Raw genomic sequence first — 19,874 nt, forward strand, 5'->3', positions numbered from 1 at the left:
TAGGTAAGAGCCTTCCATTGGAAAATTACTGCAATGATTAATATGTCTCAGCTGACAACAAGGTTCTTAAACAACCATGTCACAGGATATGTCCTGTGGTCGGGGAAAAGATGTTACTCTGTTTCAGAAGGGTCAAAATATTAACCTGCATCAAGAAAAGAAAACAACTATGATGATTGCTGAAACTACTAAAACTGGGTTAAGAACTGTCTAACACATTATTAAAAGCTGGAAGGATAGTGGTAAACCTTGGTGAATCTTCGAGGAAGAAATGTGGTCGGAAAAACGATCTTGAATCTTCTTGAATCAAATGGTAAAAAGTCAACAGTGTAACTCATGGCTCTGTTTAATGGTGAAAGTAAGAGCATTTTGTTACAAACTTGGCTCAGGCTTGTTACAAAATAGGAAGTTCACACAGACAAAAGTCTGAAATTAAAGTGATTTATTTAACTGATTAGGCGGCAATAGCTCAGTCCGTAGGGACTTGGCTTGGGGACTTGAAGGTTGCCGGTTCAAGTCCCACCCGGACCAAAAAAGAATGATGTGGACCGGCAGTTGGAGAGTGCTGGTTCACATCCTGGGCATTGCCGAGGTGCCCCTGAGCAAGGCACCAGCCCCTAACACTGCTCATCAGGCGCCGTAGCATGTGTGGCTGCCCCTTCGCTCATCTCCTCTACACTGCATGTGTGTGTTTGTGTGTGCAAACCTGTGTGTAATGTGAGTGGAAAAAAGAATTTCCCAATTTGGGATTATAATAGTACATCAAAAAAAAAAAAAAAAAAATAGTGAAGATGGGAAAGTAGTCAGTAATATAGGCATATCTGAATGTAAGCCATGGTAATGAGGTAGAGGCTGCCCAGCCAGAAAGCACACTCTGGGTGAGTTGCTCCGTTATGTGCTTTGCTCCTCCCTTCTTCAGGTGCAAGCCATTTGTCGGACGATCCACCATGACTCAAGGTCCAAAAAATTTGAGAGGCTGAATTTCACTCTATCACAGACTGTGATAGAGTGAAATTCAGCCTCTCCACAATCCACATTCTCACACAAAGCAGCACAAGAATGGAACACAGTTCCAGCTCACATTAGGGAACTGGACTCATAACCGTCTTTTAAATTTTATCTGAAAAAAAGGTTCATACACAATCAGATGTGTGACCATTAAAACATTTAGGCTCAGTGATTATTTCACAATTAGTGCGTGACTTCCCTTGCTGCCACCTGCTTCCATTTTGCCACCTTGCTGTGTGTGTGTGTGTGTGTGTGTGTGTGTGTGTGTGTATGTGTGTTTTAAGTCTCTGTCTTAACTCAGTATTTGTGTAATGTATAACTATTGTATATTAATCCTTTGTTTTCATTGTGTTCTGTTTTCTAGTCTAACATTTTAACATTGTTCATTGTATTGTAGTTTACTTTAGGTTGACTTAGTACATCTGTCCAGGGACAACAGATGGAAAATAGCCTTTTGCCTAAGTCTGGTGCATTTACAGGAATGTTTAATTAATGTACACTGTCCCTGTTAAAATAAACCAATAAATAAAAATAAAATAAATACAGAGCAACACAAGAAACTAGGAGGTGTGGGCCATCACAATTTCCACACCACAGTGCAAAGACAACTCAAGGGATTAGGACTAAACGGCAGTGTAGCGTTAAGAAAACCACTTATCAGTGAAGCCATTTTTCAAGATGACAATGCCACAATTCATCAGGCTCAAATTGTGAGAGTGGTTCAGGGAGCATGACACATGATTTTATCACATGGATTGGCCACCACAGAGTCCAGATGTGAACCCCATTGAGAGTCTTTGCGATGTGCTGGAGAAGACTTTACACAGCAGCCCGACTCTCCCATCATCAATACAAGATCTTGCCAAAAGATTAATTCAACTCTGGATGAAAATAAATGTTGTGAAATTGCATAAGCTCATCAAAATGATGCCATGGTGAATGCGTGCTGTAATCAAAGCTAAAGACGGTCCAATGGAATATTGGAGTGTATGACTTTTTATGGCTGGGCAGTGTATGATATCTTTGCCACTGAGGATGAGATGAGGAAATGTCTGCATGAACATTTTTCCTGAATATCAATTTATTTTCATTGAGAATCAAAGGTTTATCTGTCAGAAAAACATTTCCTTTGGGCCACTTTCACTTATTTCAGTGTTTGTGAAGATGTGCAGCCTGTTAATTCAAATAAAATAAAAAACAGTTTAAAAGAATTAAAGGAAGCCAGAAACAGTAATCCTCTTTTGCTTTGTACATTGTGTTTCATAAAAAAGATCACATACTGCGAACAATCAACAGCAATTACCAAATGGATCAATACCTTGTGTGATCCAGCTGAAACACACATTCAAAATTAACATTGACAAGCTTCAAAGAGACACATTTGTAATTGTCCCCATTGGATTAAATAAATGTCTCATCATGAATGTATTGATTATTTCAGGTAGCAACAGTAGCAGCTGTTCAACAGCTGCTATCAGAAACTCTGAATGATTTGAGTGACACAGAGCTCAAGGAATTCAAGAACATTCTGCAGTCGACCGTTTCCCTGAAGATCCTCCCAGATATCTCATCGATGTGGAGTTACAGAGCAGGCAGAGCAGATATAGTGAATCAGATGGTTCACACCTACGGCCAACAGTCTGTGGAGTTAACCAGGGAGGTTTTGATGGACATGAAGAGGACTGATCTGGTTCAGAGGTTGTCAAAGCCCAGCTCAGGACTCAAAGGTAAGAGTAAGAAGACAAAATTGTCTCATAAAGGTCTAATAAATAGATTGTATAATTCATAATAAAAAAAAAACGTAAGGGATGAGCATGGATCAATAAATCATTATTGAAATAATCTAATCAACAACTCACACTGTCTCAACAAAAACTGAATGTTGTAAGTTTAACAAGGTTAGTATTTGTTTCAGGGCTTTTGAATTGGACTGATTTAGATTGTGAAGGTGTTTATGATTATGTATCATTTTGTGAAATTTTTAATTTGCATTTCTTTTTAAAGTAAGTGAACCGTATTAAAGTTGAATATACTCTTTTTATGTAATTAGATGATAACCTTCTGAGTCAATTTTTAGTTATTTTCTCCTCAGTGAAACACTCTGTGGGTTTACTGTCACAGAGGAGTAAACAAACAGGAAATATTTTCTTATTTAGGGAACTGGAATCAGAAAATTTGGACTCCCTCTCTCTTAAAAAGTTGTTCAGATCAATAAACTGATTATCAAAGTACTTTCAACATTTCGTTGCTCTGATTGGTTGTAGGTCCATCCCATTGCAGAAGCATTTTGATAACCACTGATAACTTGACCCTTTGAAGTAGAAAATGTGCAAAGAGATTCCAGACTAATCCGATTTTGGAATTTGTTTGGGGATGCCTGGTTAACAGATCTATGTAGAATATCATGTTTTACCAGTAAAAAATATGGACAGTTACCATATGAGTTTATATATCAACATAACGTTGTTTAAAGAAAATCCTATTTGTCTTCACAAGGTCCTTCCAGAAGCCTTGAGCATGAAGACTTCGGAAGTGCTATGGTAATACCTTATATTCATTCAATTGTTAAGTTTATTTGTTCATTAACATGATGCTGGAAAACAAGTCCTTTCCACTTATTTTCTAAATTGATCATGTTCTGCAGCAGGACTCCAGTGACTGGACTAAACTTGAACCTGAAGTGAACAGTACAGATGCAGATGAGGCTCCAACTTACAGGTAAAAATATCATCATAAATACTGCGTCACAGTAAACTGGAACTAGAGGAAATATTAAGATTGGTTCTTGGAATTTATTATACAAAGAAAACTAAAATCTTTCTGTGTGCTGTTACTGGTTATGTGCCCATGAAACTCGCATTCTGTCCCACGACTCAGCCTTCAGTCTGAAGCAGGAAACTTTGAATGCAGTGTCTCTGGTTTGCGCTGGGTCTGTAAGGAGAAGGTCAGTCTTAAGTACCAGTTTTGCTCTTGGGAGGAACCTATGGAGAGGATGGAGATGATCAGTTACATGCCTGCAGGTCCACTAATGAACATCACAGTAACTGCCGGGAAGTTGCATGAAGCGTACCTGCCACACTGGATCTGCATTGGTAAGTGAACATGGAAGAAAATAACAAAATAAATGTATAAACTTTAAAGTTCTGACTGCATGTGTAAAAATCTAATTTAATCATTTCCTCCTCACTAATCGTGTGTGGTTGTATTTTTTTTTGCAGATAACGACCCTGAAATTAGAGACAAGTTTGCAGTTCTACACATCAGTGACTGTGGAGACGTTGTGGAAAAAGTGGCTGAGGTCACATCGTCACATGTCAAGCTGTCAGAACCACATTTCTCTCCACTCATGGTTCTGGTGAAATTAGGCTGGTGGTCAGTGGACATAAACTGTTACATGTTGATATACAAGACCAACAAAGCATTCCTGACGCTTCATGTTTATCTGATCCCGTGTGATCCACGACTAAAAGAGGTTATTTCTTATCTTACATGGTATAATAATTAAAATGACACATACACACAACATAGACAACAATATTGGCTACTGTTAATTTGTTGCAATTAGTGTTAAAAAGCTTCTCTGTTTTGTTTTGTTTTTTCTATAGGAATTGGACAACAGACAGTCAACAAAAGGGTACCAAATGATCGAAAAGCCACATCCAGAGACGCCCCTGAGGGTGAATGATTTTTTCATCCTAACAGCGGGTTTGGACGGTGTAGAAATTGATCCTGAGGTATGGTTTGAACTGCTTTCAGATATTTGGAGTGAGCTGTGGTTCAGGGGCCAGTTGCATCAACGTAGTTTAAGACTAGTCGAGGCCTTAGACTGGTCTTAACTTCTAGGAAGTTTCATACAATAGGAGGAATACAATTGTCCAACAATCTGCTCTGGTTTTCAATATTTTTAACAAGAAAACCTGACATAGTGATCAAACTTTACTTGTATGTTTTAGTAGCGTTCTGCAAGTCTCATGCAAAAGTCTCATGTCGGTCTTAAACAGTCAAGTGGAAGGCTTATAAAGCACACTCCACTTACCCATATACAAGCTGGGTGCTACTGTTACTTTCTCCACCTGCACGAGTGATGAAGACTCAAAGAGATCTCAAGACCAGCTATGAGAATATCTTCTGTTCCACTAGCCATCAGTCCACAGGGTATATTTTATCAATCCTTTGAGAAGCTCAGATAATAACAATATTAAAACTACAGTTTTTTTCACAGTGTTTAACTTGTCGTTACATTTCCCCGTGGGTGATTGATGTATAGTGAAAACCTCAATGTTTGCGGAGGTTTTTGAAAACTTTGGAACCTCATATCCTCATTACCCTCATAGATATGTCATGTCTTTGATTGAAGTGAAAATACCACCACAATGTTCTTAAGCTCATTTTGTAAACATGAAAAGAAGAAAAGAGAAATTCTGATGCACATTTGCACAAAGTCTACCTTTTATTAATTTCCCCTATTTTTTTTTTGTTTCACAGAAAATAATGCTCAGATATAACAGATACCCAAATTTCTTTGAAGTGCATATTAAAAAGGCAAACACAGACTTCAAGCTCATGCTCCGACGAGAAAACAAGAGTGAACCTGTACGGACTTGTACCATTCGAAAAGGTCAGCTTCAGATAATACCACAAGAATATATGTGAACTGCCTGTGTACCAGTTTAACTTCACTGAGTTAAATATACATCATTAATGGAGCATGTCTGCTGTTAGATAAAGGAAGTAAAGTAAGCTAGTTATCAATATTTTTTTTGTCAATGCATTTTTTTCAGATGATTACCAAAGTGCTGCTCATGTACAAGGTAAGAAAATTAAAATGATTTGTTTCTAGAAGAATTGCACTTTAGATTTCAGAGTGTGGAAACGCTCTACACTGCTTCTCTAACTTTCCGTTGTGCGGTCAGTCTGCTCCAACAGTAAAAGTCGAGTAAAGACTGATCATGACTTGCAGCATGTTTACTTGGTTCTTTTTGTATTGTTTTCACCCTCTAAGTCTATCGCTAGTGGGTTATTCCTTCCTCTGACGTTTAGTCCATGTTGACAATCTGTGTCTGTGTTTAGACTGCTAAACCTGTGCTGTCTGTACATAATGTCAAACTCAAAATACTCAAAACCCAGGTGCCTGAAAATGTTAATGCAGACAGAAAAGAGCTGAAAGGGAGAGGAAGGGGCAACAATTTGCTAACCACTGTTGTTTTTGCCAAACTGGAATCAGTACTTCCAACAGTCAGTTCTGCCCTCATCATGCAGATGCAGCTCCAGCGGACCAACCATCATTGCTCCCTCCTCCTACCCAACTCTCAGCAGCTGAACGAGGAGAAGGTGAGCAGTATTTTGTTCGTAGTGGCTGGCTCATTTTTTTCAGAACAATCCATGGAGCTGATGATGGATGATGCTACTTATATCATCCCCATGTGGTTTCAGAGAAGTCCTGCAGGGCCTCACTGGCTTCCTGAGTCTACCTCCTTGCAGTCCTTGTTGAGATAGGCTGCTCTTGAACTGCAGAAACATGCATACTAAGGCGTTAACGACATGTAGTTGTGGTTTGATCTACACAGTAAGGGTACGGCAGAGGCTTTATGTGCACTTTTAGCATTAGCATACAAAATGTCCAGTGTTCTTTTTCCCTGTAGCGCCATCAGAAAACTGGTGGAAAGTTATTATGAAGTCTAGCTTAACCTAGTTTAAGTTTCATTGGTCAGAAAAGCCGTGGTCATGTAATAGATTTGGACCACATACATTTTTGTACTTTTGTACTATTTCACCTCATCAGAGACTGTGTCATGAGACCTACGTGCATTAAAAATGCTTCAATTAATGCAAAACAAATACAACTGAACTATTGAAATTACAACAATGAAATCATAATGCATGATTGCTTTTGATATTTGATTAATTTGATATACACTTTCAATATAGAGAGTACACATTATACAGCATCTTGTAATAAAAGCTATATTAAAGATGTAATATGAAGAATTTCTGCCCTACATTGTCTAAAAATGACTCTGTTGAGTTGTGTACTGAGTTGTGTACTTACATTGTCACAGATGTTTCAAACATTGTTCAAATCTACAGAAACACATTACTTTATTCATGGTAACATTTCAAGGTGTGTTTCATTTGGTCACCTGTCAGGATAGGCAGAGAATGAGGAAGGAAGATGGCAAATGTGACCAAATGAACTGTGAATAAAACTTTACCTCGCTCGTGAACATTTATGCCTGAGTCACATAGTAGATTTTAATTGGCAATGGTGGTTGTTTAAGAACACCCATGATTCCACAGCATGTCTGTCTTTTGTGATCCCTACCTGGCAGATCGTACATTTTTCTCTCTTCCCTCGGACGAGCACTTTGTGGACAAACATCGACTTCAGCTGATCGAGAAGGTGAACAACATTGCACCCATTTTGGATGAGCTCCTCGACGAGAAAGTCATCCAACAGGACCAATACAATACAATCAGGGCTCTGCAAACCCGTCGGGAGAAGATGAGGGAGCTCTATTCTGGTCCCCTACACGCCAGTCCGTCCTGCAAAGACATCTTCTACAAAATCCTTGAGAAAAAGGAGCCAAGACTCATTGATGCCCTCAAGGAGAAGAAGTGAATGTGGTGGAGAAACCCCTTTTTTAGGTCTACCCGAACACAAAACACTTTTTGAAACTAAAAATAGAGAAATGTTGATGTTAATGCTTTGTCTCTGCAGCACGTGATGTCTTCCCTCAGGAAAGCCTCATTGATCTCTGCCCTGATCAATGAGGCTAAGTTAATTGCCGAAATCATGATTCAGAAAATATTTTTTAGATAATCATGTTAGAACATACTGAAGGGTCTCACCAGGGACTTTGTGTTTTTTTTTCCGAGTATTAAATGAAATGTGACTCTTTTTAACCTGATTATTTTACGTTGGCATAGTTTTTACATAATGTACTTCGATTTATGCCAAATGTGCTAAAAGACAGTCTATCTTGTTTTATGGCTTTTACTCTGTCAAAAGAAAAAGAAAATGTCTTCTTTTCAATGGTCTGTTTCATGAAATCTCCTGATTGCTGTGTGTGTGTTTTTTTTACATTTTAATTGAATGGAGGTAAACATATTCTAAAAAGCAGTAATAGTAATGCCATAGATTTTATAAATCGTGTGTGCCTTTTTTGCCTCAGGTTTTTAAAATCCTGCCATTTATCACAACATAACTTATCCACACAACTTTAATTTTTTTGACAAAGGTGTCAGTTCGTGGACATCGTTTTTACCTGTATTATACTTTCTGAAGTAGAAGAAGAATCTTTATTTTTTTTAAAACATATCATACAATGTACAACATGATGAAATTGGTGCTCTTCCTTTAACCCTTCCCGGGGGAGCAGTGAGCAGCCAACACATGGTGCCCGGGTACCAACTGCAGACAGAAACCAGTGTGTCGGTGCAGGGAACTGTAAAACCTAATAAACCTAATGTTCATGTTTTAATGGTGGGGAACAAACCCAGGACCCCCTGGTCTTCTTCCTGTTCATTTGTGTTGCATTTAAGTGTATAACAGTACTGTATTTGTAACTGTATTGTGTTTTTATTCTTTTTGCTTTTCTTTTTTGTTCTTCTAGCTTAACACTTTTTCAAGCCTCCTGTTGACATGTTTCACACAAAGCAAAGTGCATCTGGTTCACAGTTGAACGTTACCATCATGTCCAATAAATAAACTAAACTGAAAACAGTTATTTGTGTCTATAATGGCGATGTTGTCAGTCAGTAAATATTTAAGGTTAAATTGAGTCTTTACTTAATTGTAGGATGATTATTCATGACTGTGAGCTTCCTGCCAAGAACCTTTTTTCACACATGCCGAGAAATCATAGTGGTTCTGATTGTTTCCTGTAAACGCTGTTTTAATATAAACTACTTCAGTTTGTATGATTCTGTTGTACTGAAGCCAGAGTATTTAAAATGTTGTGGGAGTTCTGTTTTCTCAAATGGTGTAACCATGCTTACCATTTGTCAGAGTCTGGATGAACTGTGCTGCAGCTTCTCTCTGAAATGTTATGAAGTTTATCTCGTTCATGAATATCATCAGATCTACGGTGTCTATTTCAAAGCAGACAGCCATTCTATGGTACAATCTCATTTGATTTTCTTATACAAGTTACATCTGTTTGAGAATTAATCTTAAAATATTTCCCTCTGAAGAGACCAACAGCTAAAAGACACTTTAATTGTCACAATAGTTTGTATATATAGATATAGAGAGAGATTTTATTTTATCACAGCTAACATGAAACAGTGTTTCCTGTAACCAGAAGTAGCCCAACAAAAGTAGCAAAAGTACAGATTTGTTCATTTAACTCAATGAAAAACTGCATTTTGTTTTGATATTGGACTTCAGGATGTTTGAGGACTGACAACAATATTTAACTCATAACTCATAGCATAACTGAAGAGTAATAAACTGGAAAAAAAATGCATACTGTAATGATGTAATATACAGATAGAAAATAATTTCAGTATGTTTCATGCAAAGTCAAGCATAAAAGATGTCAGTGCAATAAAAAGGTTTGGGGAGTAAAGAGGGAGGTGACCTGTAAACTGAACAACACTTCAGACTGGAGGAACAAGCTGAAGATGTGTCTGGTTTTTAAAATTACTTTGTTTTCAAATCTTTAGATACTCAGACACCGACATACAGATGAAAGGAGGGAGAGAGAGAGAGAGACCAGGTGAGTTTCATTGCATAGGAAGACTTGAAGACTTGTCGTTAACACCGGAGAGCAGAGCTGCTTCACGGTTAAACTGTTTAAATAAAACGTTGGACGGTTTAATTCAATTGACAAGCAAGTTTAAAGTCTACATAAATAGTCAGGTCACCTATCTGTGTTTGGTGTGTCGTGTTTACGTCTCCTTCTTCTTCTTCTTCATCTGCTGCGGCTTGGATTAGGCCCATGTTCTCTTATGAATATGGAATTTCCCTGAAACATTTTTTTTTTTTTGTTTATTTACAATCTTACCTTAAATACCACATTAATGAAAGATATGTATTTCAAGATCAGTCTATTGCATAACATAATACAAATAGTCTATAATACAGGACAGTGCTGCTTTTCAGGGGACAAAAAGGTTTAAGTTCCCTTTTAGGTTCTCTTTCATCTGGTGCCCCACCTGTCCGCCACTGTCTCGTGGTTACTATCGGCCACTTTTACACAGTCAAAGATTAAACAATGACTACATTCAGTGGCGCCGCCAGGATTTCAATTTCAGTTACGCACAGAAACGGCAAACACAACAAATGGAAAAATAACTTTTTAAGACAAAATCTAATGTTTTCAGTATCAGTGAAATAACAGATTGCAGCGCCCACATGATCTGTGAGACTGTGGTTATTCTGACACGAGTTAAATGGCTGCTGTGTGGAAAACCACGCTGTGGTCCGTAATCGCGGTGCAGACGAGTGAGTTTGGAGCTGACCAGGGGAGAGAAAAAAAGAGAACGATATGACGCGACTGTAGCCGCCATGATATGACGACGTCGCCCCCGCTGAGGAGGAACTATGAAGAACTCAGTTGTGATGGAAAAGCACTTAAACTGAGTCGAGTAGAGCCGAGCTGTATTGTGTAGTGGAGAAGGGGCAACACACGCTATGCGCAATTGCGCACACACGCGCGATCGTCCTCTAAGTTGCGGCTGCGTCTCTCCAGGTCACTGTGTGAGAGAAAGAAAAGCTCTGACTTGCTTGGGCAGACGTTGTTTGGTGTCACCCGCTGATTTGCGTAATTTAAATATCCAGCCCGCCGAACCTTCCAATCTGGCCCTGGTTCAGCACCCTGGACAGTGCACTGCAGACCTGCTGCATTTGTTTTCATCCAAACTTTGCAAACGTGGTCGGGATTTGTAGAAGACATATGTATGGTGCTCACTAGCCTATTTTGTTCCTATAAATAAATGCATCGCTGTGCAGAGAGGGATATAAGCTATGAAAAAGTGACCCCAAGTCCCCGCTCTCCCGCTATGCAGAGGGAGAGAGAAATTACACAGAATACAAATTGCTTTATTATTATTTTTTTTCACCTTCAAAAAAAGTACGCATAGTGCGTACAGGATTCCGTCTGGCGGCGCAACTGACTACATTTATTACTGTACTGTGTTACTGTGCATATGCACCTTTATCTTGCTGTGTATATAAACTGTCCAGAGGTTGTGCATTAAAATAGGCGCTGGTTTGAGGAGTAAAGAGGGAGGTGACCTGACTGAGACCAGAAGGAAGAAAAGAGAGACACCATGTGAGTTTCAGTTCCAGTCCAGCTTGAAGACGTGTCGTTAACACCGGAGAGCAGAGCTGCTTCACGGTTAAACTGTTCTTCTTCTTCCTTCACAGCAGTCTGATATTAAATAAACATTTTAGAGTTAGCTAACACTTTGCTAACATTCATGTTTCCAACGGTAAGCTAGTTTTCTAAAGTGGTTTAACACGACGGTTGAGTTATAATTATCATTTAAGAAGACGGTAATTAACGTGAATATAGTGTGTGTGTGTGTGTGTGTGTGTGTGTGTGTGTGTGTGTGTGTGTGTGTGTGTGTGTGTGTGTGTGTGAGTGAGAGAGAGAGAGAGTATAATGCTATCTTAATTAGCCTAGCATTGATGAGAAAGAAGCAGCAGCACAGAACTGTCCTGTCTATTGAAGGTTTCCAGGAGACTCTGTGTGTGAAAAATGTACGTTTCATTACTTCTTCTGTACGAATACTTTTTAGAGAATATTTAGAAGTAAACTCCGATTGATGCACTCCTTCAGTTAAACTTGTTTTTAAATAATTTTTTTTCATGGGCTGTCAGTCAATTAACCGAAAATTGACTACTAAAAACTACTATAATAATCTGCAGAAGTGCAAAATATTCTCTTGTCAAAGCTTCTCAACTGTGTGGATTTGCTGCTTTTCTCTTTCAAATCACATGAAATTAAATATTTTTGCTCATTGGAACAATTTTTTTTTTTGCACTTAGGAAATCAAAATAGCTTTTTTTCACAGTTTTCTGACGTATTTCTGACTGAAAGAGTAATCAGTTGATCAATCAATAATCAGCAGATCAATCTCCAATGAAAATGATAACCACATGCAGCCCTTCTTTTATCACTTGTCCTATCTGACTGATCTGACTTCAGTAACTCAAAGATGATAATTTCGACTACAACAACTTTAACCTTTTTGTTGGATCAAATATCTGCATCATTATGTGCCATGTACTATTTTATCTTGTGGCTTCATATACTGTTTCTGATTGAAACACTTCTTTGTGCAAACTTAAATGTTTTTTTTTTTTTTTACCATTTGTATTAAGTGAGCCTGACAATGTGTGCAGTGTACCTGTTTTAATTAATAACTTGTATCTTATTTGTGCTCTGATAAAGCAAGACAACATTTAGTTTACATTTTATATGTACAATATATGAGATGACAGAGATATGCTAAAAGTTATAGAGCAGTATATTGTTCTGAAGTCTGGGTGGGTGGTGCTTGTCAAAGAGGCCTCTACATGAATACCAGTACCAAGGTTTCCCAGCAGCACATTTGATTGTAACGAGATTATCAATCATATCCACTTTAGCTGTCAGTGGTTTTAATGTTGAGGCTTATCAGTGTATATGTTAAAGAAACTAGTGCAGTGCCCGTAAGAAAAGTGTATTCCAAAAGTGGGAGGTTAAGCAGCTTTTTCATGGATGGCCAAATGAGGCTGTGTTTGAAGGTGGGACGTCAGGGATATTTAGGTTTGTTGTGAAATCCGATATTCCAGGGTATAATTGGCTGTTTTTGACTATTTTTGATTTTGCCATTATATTTCACCTTAAAAACTATTTACTTGGTGTCATTATTTTCAGCACAACCTCACATGTGTGACTGTACAGTTCTTTTTTCATTTTGACATACTGTATTAACACAATGGACCTAAAATCACAAAAAAAAACATAAAATCCGAGTAGAAAAAGTTTGATTCTTTTACTGTGAAAACCACACATATGTTTAATCATTTATTTTTTTTTACTTATAATGCAAATATAAATTGTTGTTTGCTAAATTTGTGCATACATTTAAAGAATGTACAAAGTTATATGTAACTATTACATTTAAATGCAGGCAATGCTCAGGTCTGCCTGAGCTCCTTCCAGCTGAATGAAGAGCTGCACTGCCTGCTCCACATTCAGCTTCTGCTCATTCTGACTCATTAAACAAAAAACCGACTCCACTACACACTAAACACACTACACCAAACACTACATAACACACTAACTACACACTCCAAACACGCTAAATGTCACAAATCTCTCAACTCTCAATATCGCTGTCTCTACACTGACCGTCGTTCGGCCTGTCAATCATCCTCCTAGGTCCCTCCCACAACTTCCTGTTCCTCAACAACCAAACTTGCTGCTTGGACACTTTCGTGACAAAAGCCCGTTTTTACCGTTTCTTCCTGCACCAGACACAAAGCAAACGTGACGGCAATGTTCGCAAAAAAGCGCGGCGGACATTATTTACCCTAGGTCCGGTTTTCGGCGTGCCGATGCGTCCGGTCCGTCGCCTCGGGAGGTGGGCCGTGTAGCTAGCATCCACAGATTCCGATTCCACTTTGTTGTCCGCGCGTCTCCAGATCTCCTCAGACCCGAACAGACTCGGTCCGGACTCGTTTAGTAAGGGATAATGCCCGACGAGGTGTCCATTAACAGAAATTAATTTCTGTTAATGGACACCTCGAAGGGCATTATCCCGCGTATACCATGGTCACCTTCCAAAGAAAAGAAATTCGGACCATTAATTTACATTTTCATGCGTTTTACAATCAAAATATAAAGTTTTTCACAAGCCATAACTTAGTTTCCCTAGTAACGCCTAAGGGTTTGACTAGTACCTGGAACAATCATTACCCTCCCGTAAGATTCTTATGCAACGGAGACGTTGTTCACTCCTCCAGTAAATAGGACGGATCATAGATACGACTTGGCAACGGGAGATATTCTGGTCCGCTCAGCGATGAGCCAGAAAGCTAACGCTATGCTAGCAAGATTCAAAGTCAATAACATTGCATACGGTTGACAAACAGTAAATATAATTTGACAGTATGCTAGCTAACATGATTAGCTAGCTAACCAGTCATGTCATTGTTCCCAAATCAATAGCAAGATTTCCACCAACAAATGACTGGCCGTGTGTAACGTTACTGTGGCCGCAGCCTGAAGCAGAGAGTTGAACAGCGAACGGGATGTGAGATTATTTTTATATCAGTAAATTTAGAGGGGAAGTGAACTTTCTGCAGCTTGTGTGTAACAGTCGCCACCCTGTGGTGTTCAGAGGATAAGACACTGAAGGACTGACAGACTGCACTCAGTGCTGGAAATAAAATATTCAGATTTGATACGCCAGCCAGCGCATTGATTTACAGCGGTGAACGGTCAATTTGACTGGAACTTAGTAGGTGTCCGTATATCACTTTTTAACCTACACCCTCCAGCCAATCAGAATCGAGTATTCACCCAGACCATGGTATAAATCTCATTAATCCACAGCAGTCAGTTTAGATGCACAGAACAGAACGGACCGAACCGCCGGCAAAATCCCGATCCAGCTCGCGCCGCTGCAGGTATAAATCCGCTTGTTTCTTCAGGTATGTCGTGGGCTTCAGCTCTGCAGTGATTGGCTCTGGTGCGCACGTGACTGTGGTGGCTCTGGTGGACAATGCTCGGCGGAATGTGTAAAGCATTTATGAAATACTTTATTCACGGTATCATTGCAGTCCAAGCAAATGCTTAGATGCACACCACTGAACCACGCAGCAGCCATGTTGAAAGTCTCAGGTCAGTGTGATCCTGATCCGCAGAGATATTTGACCAACAGACACACACACACACACACACACCCACACCCACACACACACACAGACAGAGATTCCGTGCATTTATAGAAAGATTGCACTTACATGTGGCGCTACAACAAAATGCATCCGCCCGAAAAAAGAAAGTGGGTTCTGCCATTCATGCGTATGCTTAGTGTGTTCACAGTAACCTTCACTTTGCCAGTTAATTTGCCAAATAATCAACTGTATAAAATTTGTGGTTAAGTATTTCCTTTAAACTTTCTGTGAAGTTGCCCTCTTGAATATTTCTAATCAATGGAATTGTCAAGTTTCTTACGAAAAGAGTATTTTGCATTTGAGGTGAAACCAGACTACACCAATTAATGTTGACTTTTCTACTGTCCAATTCTAACAGTGACCAACTATCAACATTAAATTTTATGTCTCTTTTTAAAGAAAGTGATGCCTGACATTAACCTAATCAAAGTGTTTCTCCTCCTCTCCGTCCTCAGTGGAGCACTTTGTGGATAAACACCAGTGTGATCTGATCGCAAGAGTGTGCAATATAGGACCAATCTTGGATAATCTCTTCAGGGAAGGTGTAATCCAACAAGAAGACTATGACACAATCAGGACTATCCCGACCACTCAGGAGAGGATGAGGAAACTCTACAGCGGCTCCCTGAAAGCTGGAGGTCAGGCAGCCAAAGACGTCTTCTTCAGGATCCTTAAAAAGGAGGAGTCATATCTGGTCGCTGATCTCAACAGGAAGGAGTCATAAATGCTGTGAACACCTGAGCCTAACATTGTTAGAGATTGACAGAACAGAATTTATGGAAATATCCTGTTTTATATCTCCCCTTTTCTGTAATTGATCTTAAACTCTACTTGGTCATGACTTGAAAAGGTTAATAACCACTGTTCTAATGTGTCAGCGATCAAACCAAACAGCCAGTCAAAGATTCAAAGTGACCACGACGATCATCACGTTTTCAAAGACATATTTTTTTATTTCTGATTTTGCACATGTATAATTATGTCTATGCATCTCTGTTGGTGTTTGTTTTACTCTATTATTTATCATTTGTTGCTTTTATGTATCTAAATTGTTCTTGTCATCCAACAAGACATTTAGAAAATCAGCACTCTGTGTCACTAAAAGCTCTTATGTGGTTCTCTGAAAGCTGGTACAGCCTGAAAATCTGTGTTCTTTTCTAATGTCTCCTCTTCCAAATGAACAATGACCGCTTTCTCTCAGAGTTTTATAGTTTATTTTTTTATTTTTGTGTGTGTTCTGGACAAGGCCTGCTGTAACATGTTGTTGAAGAGGACCCACTCCCTCTGTAGATAGAAAAAACTCATTCTCAGGTAACAAAACACCATTCTTAGTTTGAGGTGATTATACACTGGTGAAATCATAACTCAAATATATTCAGTTATTGCCAAGAAATCATCCACAATTCTGCACACTGGACCTTTAGATCCAAATTTATATGGTATGCAGTGTCTTCCTGCCATGATCAATGAGGCCCGTTTAATTGTTTTATTTTGATGACATGAGATGAGATTTCGTGTAAGATTAGAAACCAGATTGAGAAAAAGTTTTATCAGACAATCATGTAAGAAAAGACTGAAGAAAACGAGACATGTAATGTTTTTATCAAATTGACTGAGAGTGTGTTTTATTTTTGTAAATTTGTAAAACATGCTTGACTATGAATGTTTATCTGTAAATTTTAAAGTTGGTTTAAACTTTCATTTTGTTGAAAATATTCTTTTTATCTGGTTTTGTATCTTTTAATTCTGCTCAGTAAGAATTATTATCAGTGGCCATTCAAAATGCTTTCTATTTGAAATTTATAATAAAATGTTGTAATTGCTATTTTGAATTTTGACTAAGTGGAGTTTCTTAAAAGTAGTATATTGTGACAATCCCTCCACCTGAGCACTAGGGGTCACTGTTCTTTTTGTTTGTAGTTTTCAGGGGCTGCGACTGACTCGTGTTCTCTTCCCATAAATATTTCCCTCAATCTGCAGCCTTGCTCTCCCTGGGAAAGATTCCTTTTCCCTCTGTCTTTGTTAGCAAATTATCTTTTTTCTGCCATTCATGTCTCACATTTTTGTCACAGTCTGTAAAACTGCCTCTGACAATATGAAGCAAGTATAATAATCAAATGTAGAAATCACGTGAGCTTGTCTTTCCCTCCAGGTTTTTAAAATGTGCACGTTGACTTTGACATTTATTTGAGTTCAGAAGGGTTCATGTCCTTACTGATTCAATGATATCAAGCTGGATGTTGTCAGTAAGGATATTGTGGGATGATTATATATTAGTCTTTCCTGCAAATTTTACAAGTAACAAACTACCTGAAGTTGTATGATAGTATTGTCCTTAAGTCCAAATAATTTAAAATGTTGCAAAAGTTGTATCTCATCAAATGGTGCAACCATGCTCATCTCAAAGCAGGCGGTCATTCTATGGTACAATCTCATTGGATTTCTTACACATGTTAGATCTGTTTGAGAATTAATTTAAAAATGTTTCCCTCTGAAGAGACTAACAGCTAAAAGACACATTAATGATCACAATAGTCTAAATATTAGTTTTTTAACTGATAGTGCTTCTCAGGATTTGTTTATTTAATTACAGCTAAATGAAACAGTATTTCCTCTAACCAGAAGTAATCCAACAGATCCCAGCTAAAATAAACTAAAGAAGGGGGAATTTCTGAGCCAGCCACACAGTGACCGTCACACCCAGCTATCCCCTCTAAACTATCAGAAAGGATAGAAATTAATCCGACCCTAAATGAACAAAAGAAAAACGAAAACTGGACAACTGTGATCTCCAAACCAAACTACAAACTATAAGGAGACAAAGACAAAAATATTCCCCTTTCATTGTGAGCTGGGCAGAAGCTCCAGAGAGAGTGAGGCTTCCACTCAATCCTCCTTCAATGCTGTCAGGTAATTACAACACACCTGGTGTGTCTTCCTGAAAGATAAAACAGAGACAACAGGAAGAGAGACAGAGAGCAACAGAGGGAGAGAGACAGAGAGAGAGAGAGAGAGAACAGGCAGAGGAGGAGTGAGGAGGAAAGTGCATTTTGTTTTGATATTGGACTACAGTGTGTTTGAGGACTGAAAACAATATTTAACTCAACATAAATCCTCATATTTCAGAAGAATACATATTGTTATGATGTAATATACATAATTACAGTATGTTTCAAGCAAAGTTGAGTATAAAACATGTAAGTGCTTCAGTTTAAAACTTTACATAATGCACCTTTAACTTGTTGTGTATCTAAACTGTGCAGAGGCTGTGCAGTAACATGACCGCGGGTTTGATGAGTAATGAGGGAGGTGACCTGATGAATCTGAACAACACATCAGACTGGAGGATTTAGTTCATCGTCTTCTTCAGGGTGCTGAACGAGCTAAAGGTAAAAGATGTGTCTGGTTTTTAAACTTACTCCGTTTTCAAATCTTCAGAGATACTGAAACAGACACCGACATACTGACGGAAGAAGAGAGAGAGAGAGAGGGAGAGAGAGACCAGTTTATTAAGTCCAGCTTGAAAACTTGTCGTTACCGGAAGGCAGATCTGCTTCACGGTTAAACTGTTCAATAAAACGTTGAACGGATTTCTTCAGTTTAACAAAAGTGGACGAACTTCATCTCTAACTACTGAAGCTCCTGTAAGGTAATAAGTCATAATATTAACCTTAATTTCAATTACTTTCACTTTCAGAGCTCTTCTTCCTTGTTGTCTGAAGTGGTTTAACACGACGGTTGAGTTATAATTGTATTAAAGAAGACGATAATTACCGTGAATTGTGTGTGTGTGTGTGTGTGTGTGTGTGTGTGTGTGTGTGTGAGAGAGAGAGAGAGTGTGTGAGTGAGAGAGAGAGAGAGAGAGAGTGTGTATGTGTGTGTGTGTGTGTGTGTGTGTGTGAGAGAGAGAGAGAGAGAGAGTGAGTGTGTATGTGTGTGTGTGTGTGTGTGTGTGTGAGAGAGAGAGAGAGAGAGTGAGTGTGTATGTGTGTGTGTGTGTGTGTGTGAGTGAGAGAGAGAGAGAGAGAGAGAGTGAGTGTGTATGTGTGTGTGTGTGTGTGTGTGTGTGAGAGAGAGAGAGAGAGAGAGTGTGTGAGTGTGTTTGTGTGTGTGTGTGTGTGTGTGTGTGTGTGTGAGAGAGAGAGAGAGAGAGAGAGAGAGTGAGTGTGTATGTGTGTGGCAGGAACACACTGGCCCAACCGTATGACGTCTGAAGCGTTTGGGGAGACTCGGACAACGTGGAGAACAAATCTGTTTGGTGTGTGGCGACGTATTCATCAACGACGACTTGCACTGGCGACGTCAGCCAGTTCAGACGTTGATGTCACACACGCGTCTCCTGCGGTAGGGTTACCATGGCACTATCCACCCGCCACATTCGGAGCCGCGCGGACGTTGTCGGCTCCTACTGAGCACGCAAGCCTGAGGAGGTTGGCTGTCGGACGTCTGAGCCATTGGATTCTCTGATTGGTTGTGTGCCGTTCTGATTGGCGTTGTGCTAGCGAATCAGCGCAGTGTGTGGGAGGGGCGGAATACTGTGTGCGCTCTGTTTTTCTGTGCACTCCGTTCGTCATTCCCCGTTTTCATGTTTCGATGTACTGGCACGAGACTAGGTGTTATGTCCGTTCAGGACGAATTAATTTGTGTTAGTTTGTAAATGCCTCGCTGCATGTTTAGTATGCAGCTGTTTTTATCTGAAGTAGTTAAGTTTCATTTTGATCGAAAGTAAAGAGAGTTGCGTGCATAAGCCTCTTCTTTACAACTCACAACACAAGCGCCACCCGCTTATTGCATCTCGCGCAAGCACAGAATGTACACGCTACTGTGGAGTAGGCAGCACGTCGAAGCGGTGTGTTCAATGCAACTTTTCTGCCGAACGGGTCAGACAAGAGGCAACAGAGTGGTCTGATAAGGCAGTTGGACGTCTGGGCGGTGTGTCGGGGCCAGCATCTTAATTTGCCTAACGTTC

General features: G+C 39.3%; 2 protein-coding genes across 2 annotated transcripts in view; both read left to right on the plus strand.

Moving 5' to 3' along the window:
* Positions 1-19,874, plus strand: part of LOC115568091 (uncharacterized) — a 276,579-nt gene that overhangs the window by 223,943 nt on the left and 32,762 nt on the right. The window contains exon 52 of the mRNA XM_030395170.1: positions 2,450-2,735. Coding sequence (XP_030251030.1) covers positions 2,450-2,735 — 286 coding nt within the window. The remainder of the gene's footprint in view (positions 1-2,449; positions 2,736-19,874) is intronic.
* On the plus strand, positions 9,549-15,829 carry LOC115568101 (apoptosis-associated speck-like protein containing a CARD). The gene is made up of 3 exons (XM_030395181.1): positions 9,549-9,728; positions 11,217-11,285; positions 15,361-15,829. The coding sequence occupies exons 1-3, from the start codon at positions 9,698-9,700 to the stop codon at positions 15,627-15,629; spliced, it is 369 nt and encodes a 122-aa protein (XP_030251041.1). The 5' UTR covers positions 9,549-9,697; the 3' UTR covers positions 15,630-15,829.

This window comes from Sparus aurata, chromosome 17 (genome assembly GCF_900880675.1).
Source record: "Sparus aurata chromosome 17, fSpaAur1.1, whole genome shotgun sequence".
Classification (NCBI taxonomy): domain Eukaryota; kingdom Metazoa; phylum Chordata; class Actinopteri; order Spariformes; family Sparidae; genus Sparus; species Sparus aurata.

Bases quoted from the DNA above. Each gene is read 5' to 3' on its own strand.
- LOC115568101 (XM_030395181.1), top strand. From the start codon at position 9,698: ATGAAAGGAGGGAGAGAGAGAGAGAGACCAG. The intron at 9,729-11,216 runs GTGAGTTTCATT...GCATTAAAATAG, and splicing joins GAGAGAGAGAGAGAGACCAG to GCGCTGGTTTGAGGAGTAAA. The intron at 11,286-15,360 runs GTGAGTTTCAGT...CTCCGTCCTCAG, and splicing joins GAAGAAAAGAGAGACACCAT to TGGAGCACTTTGTGGATAAA.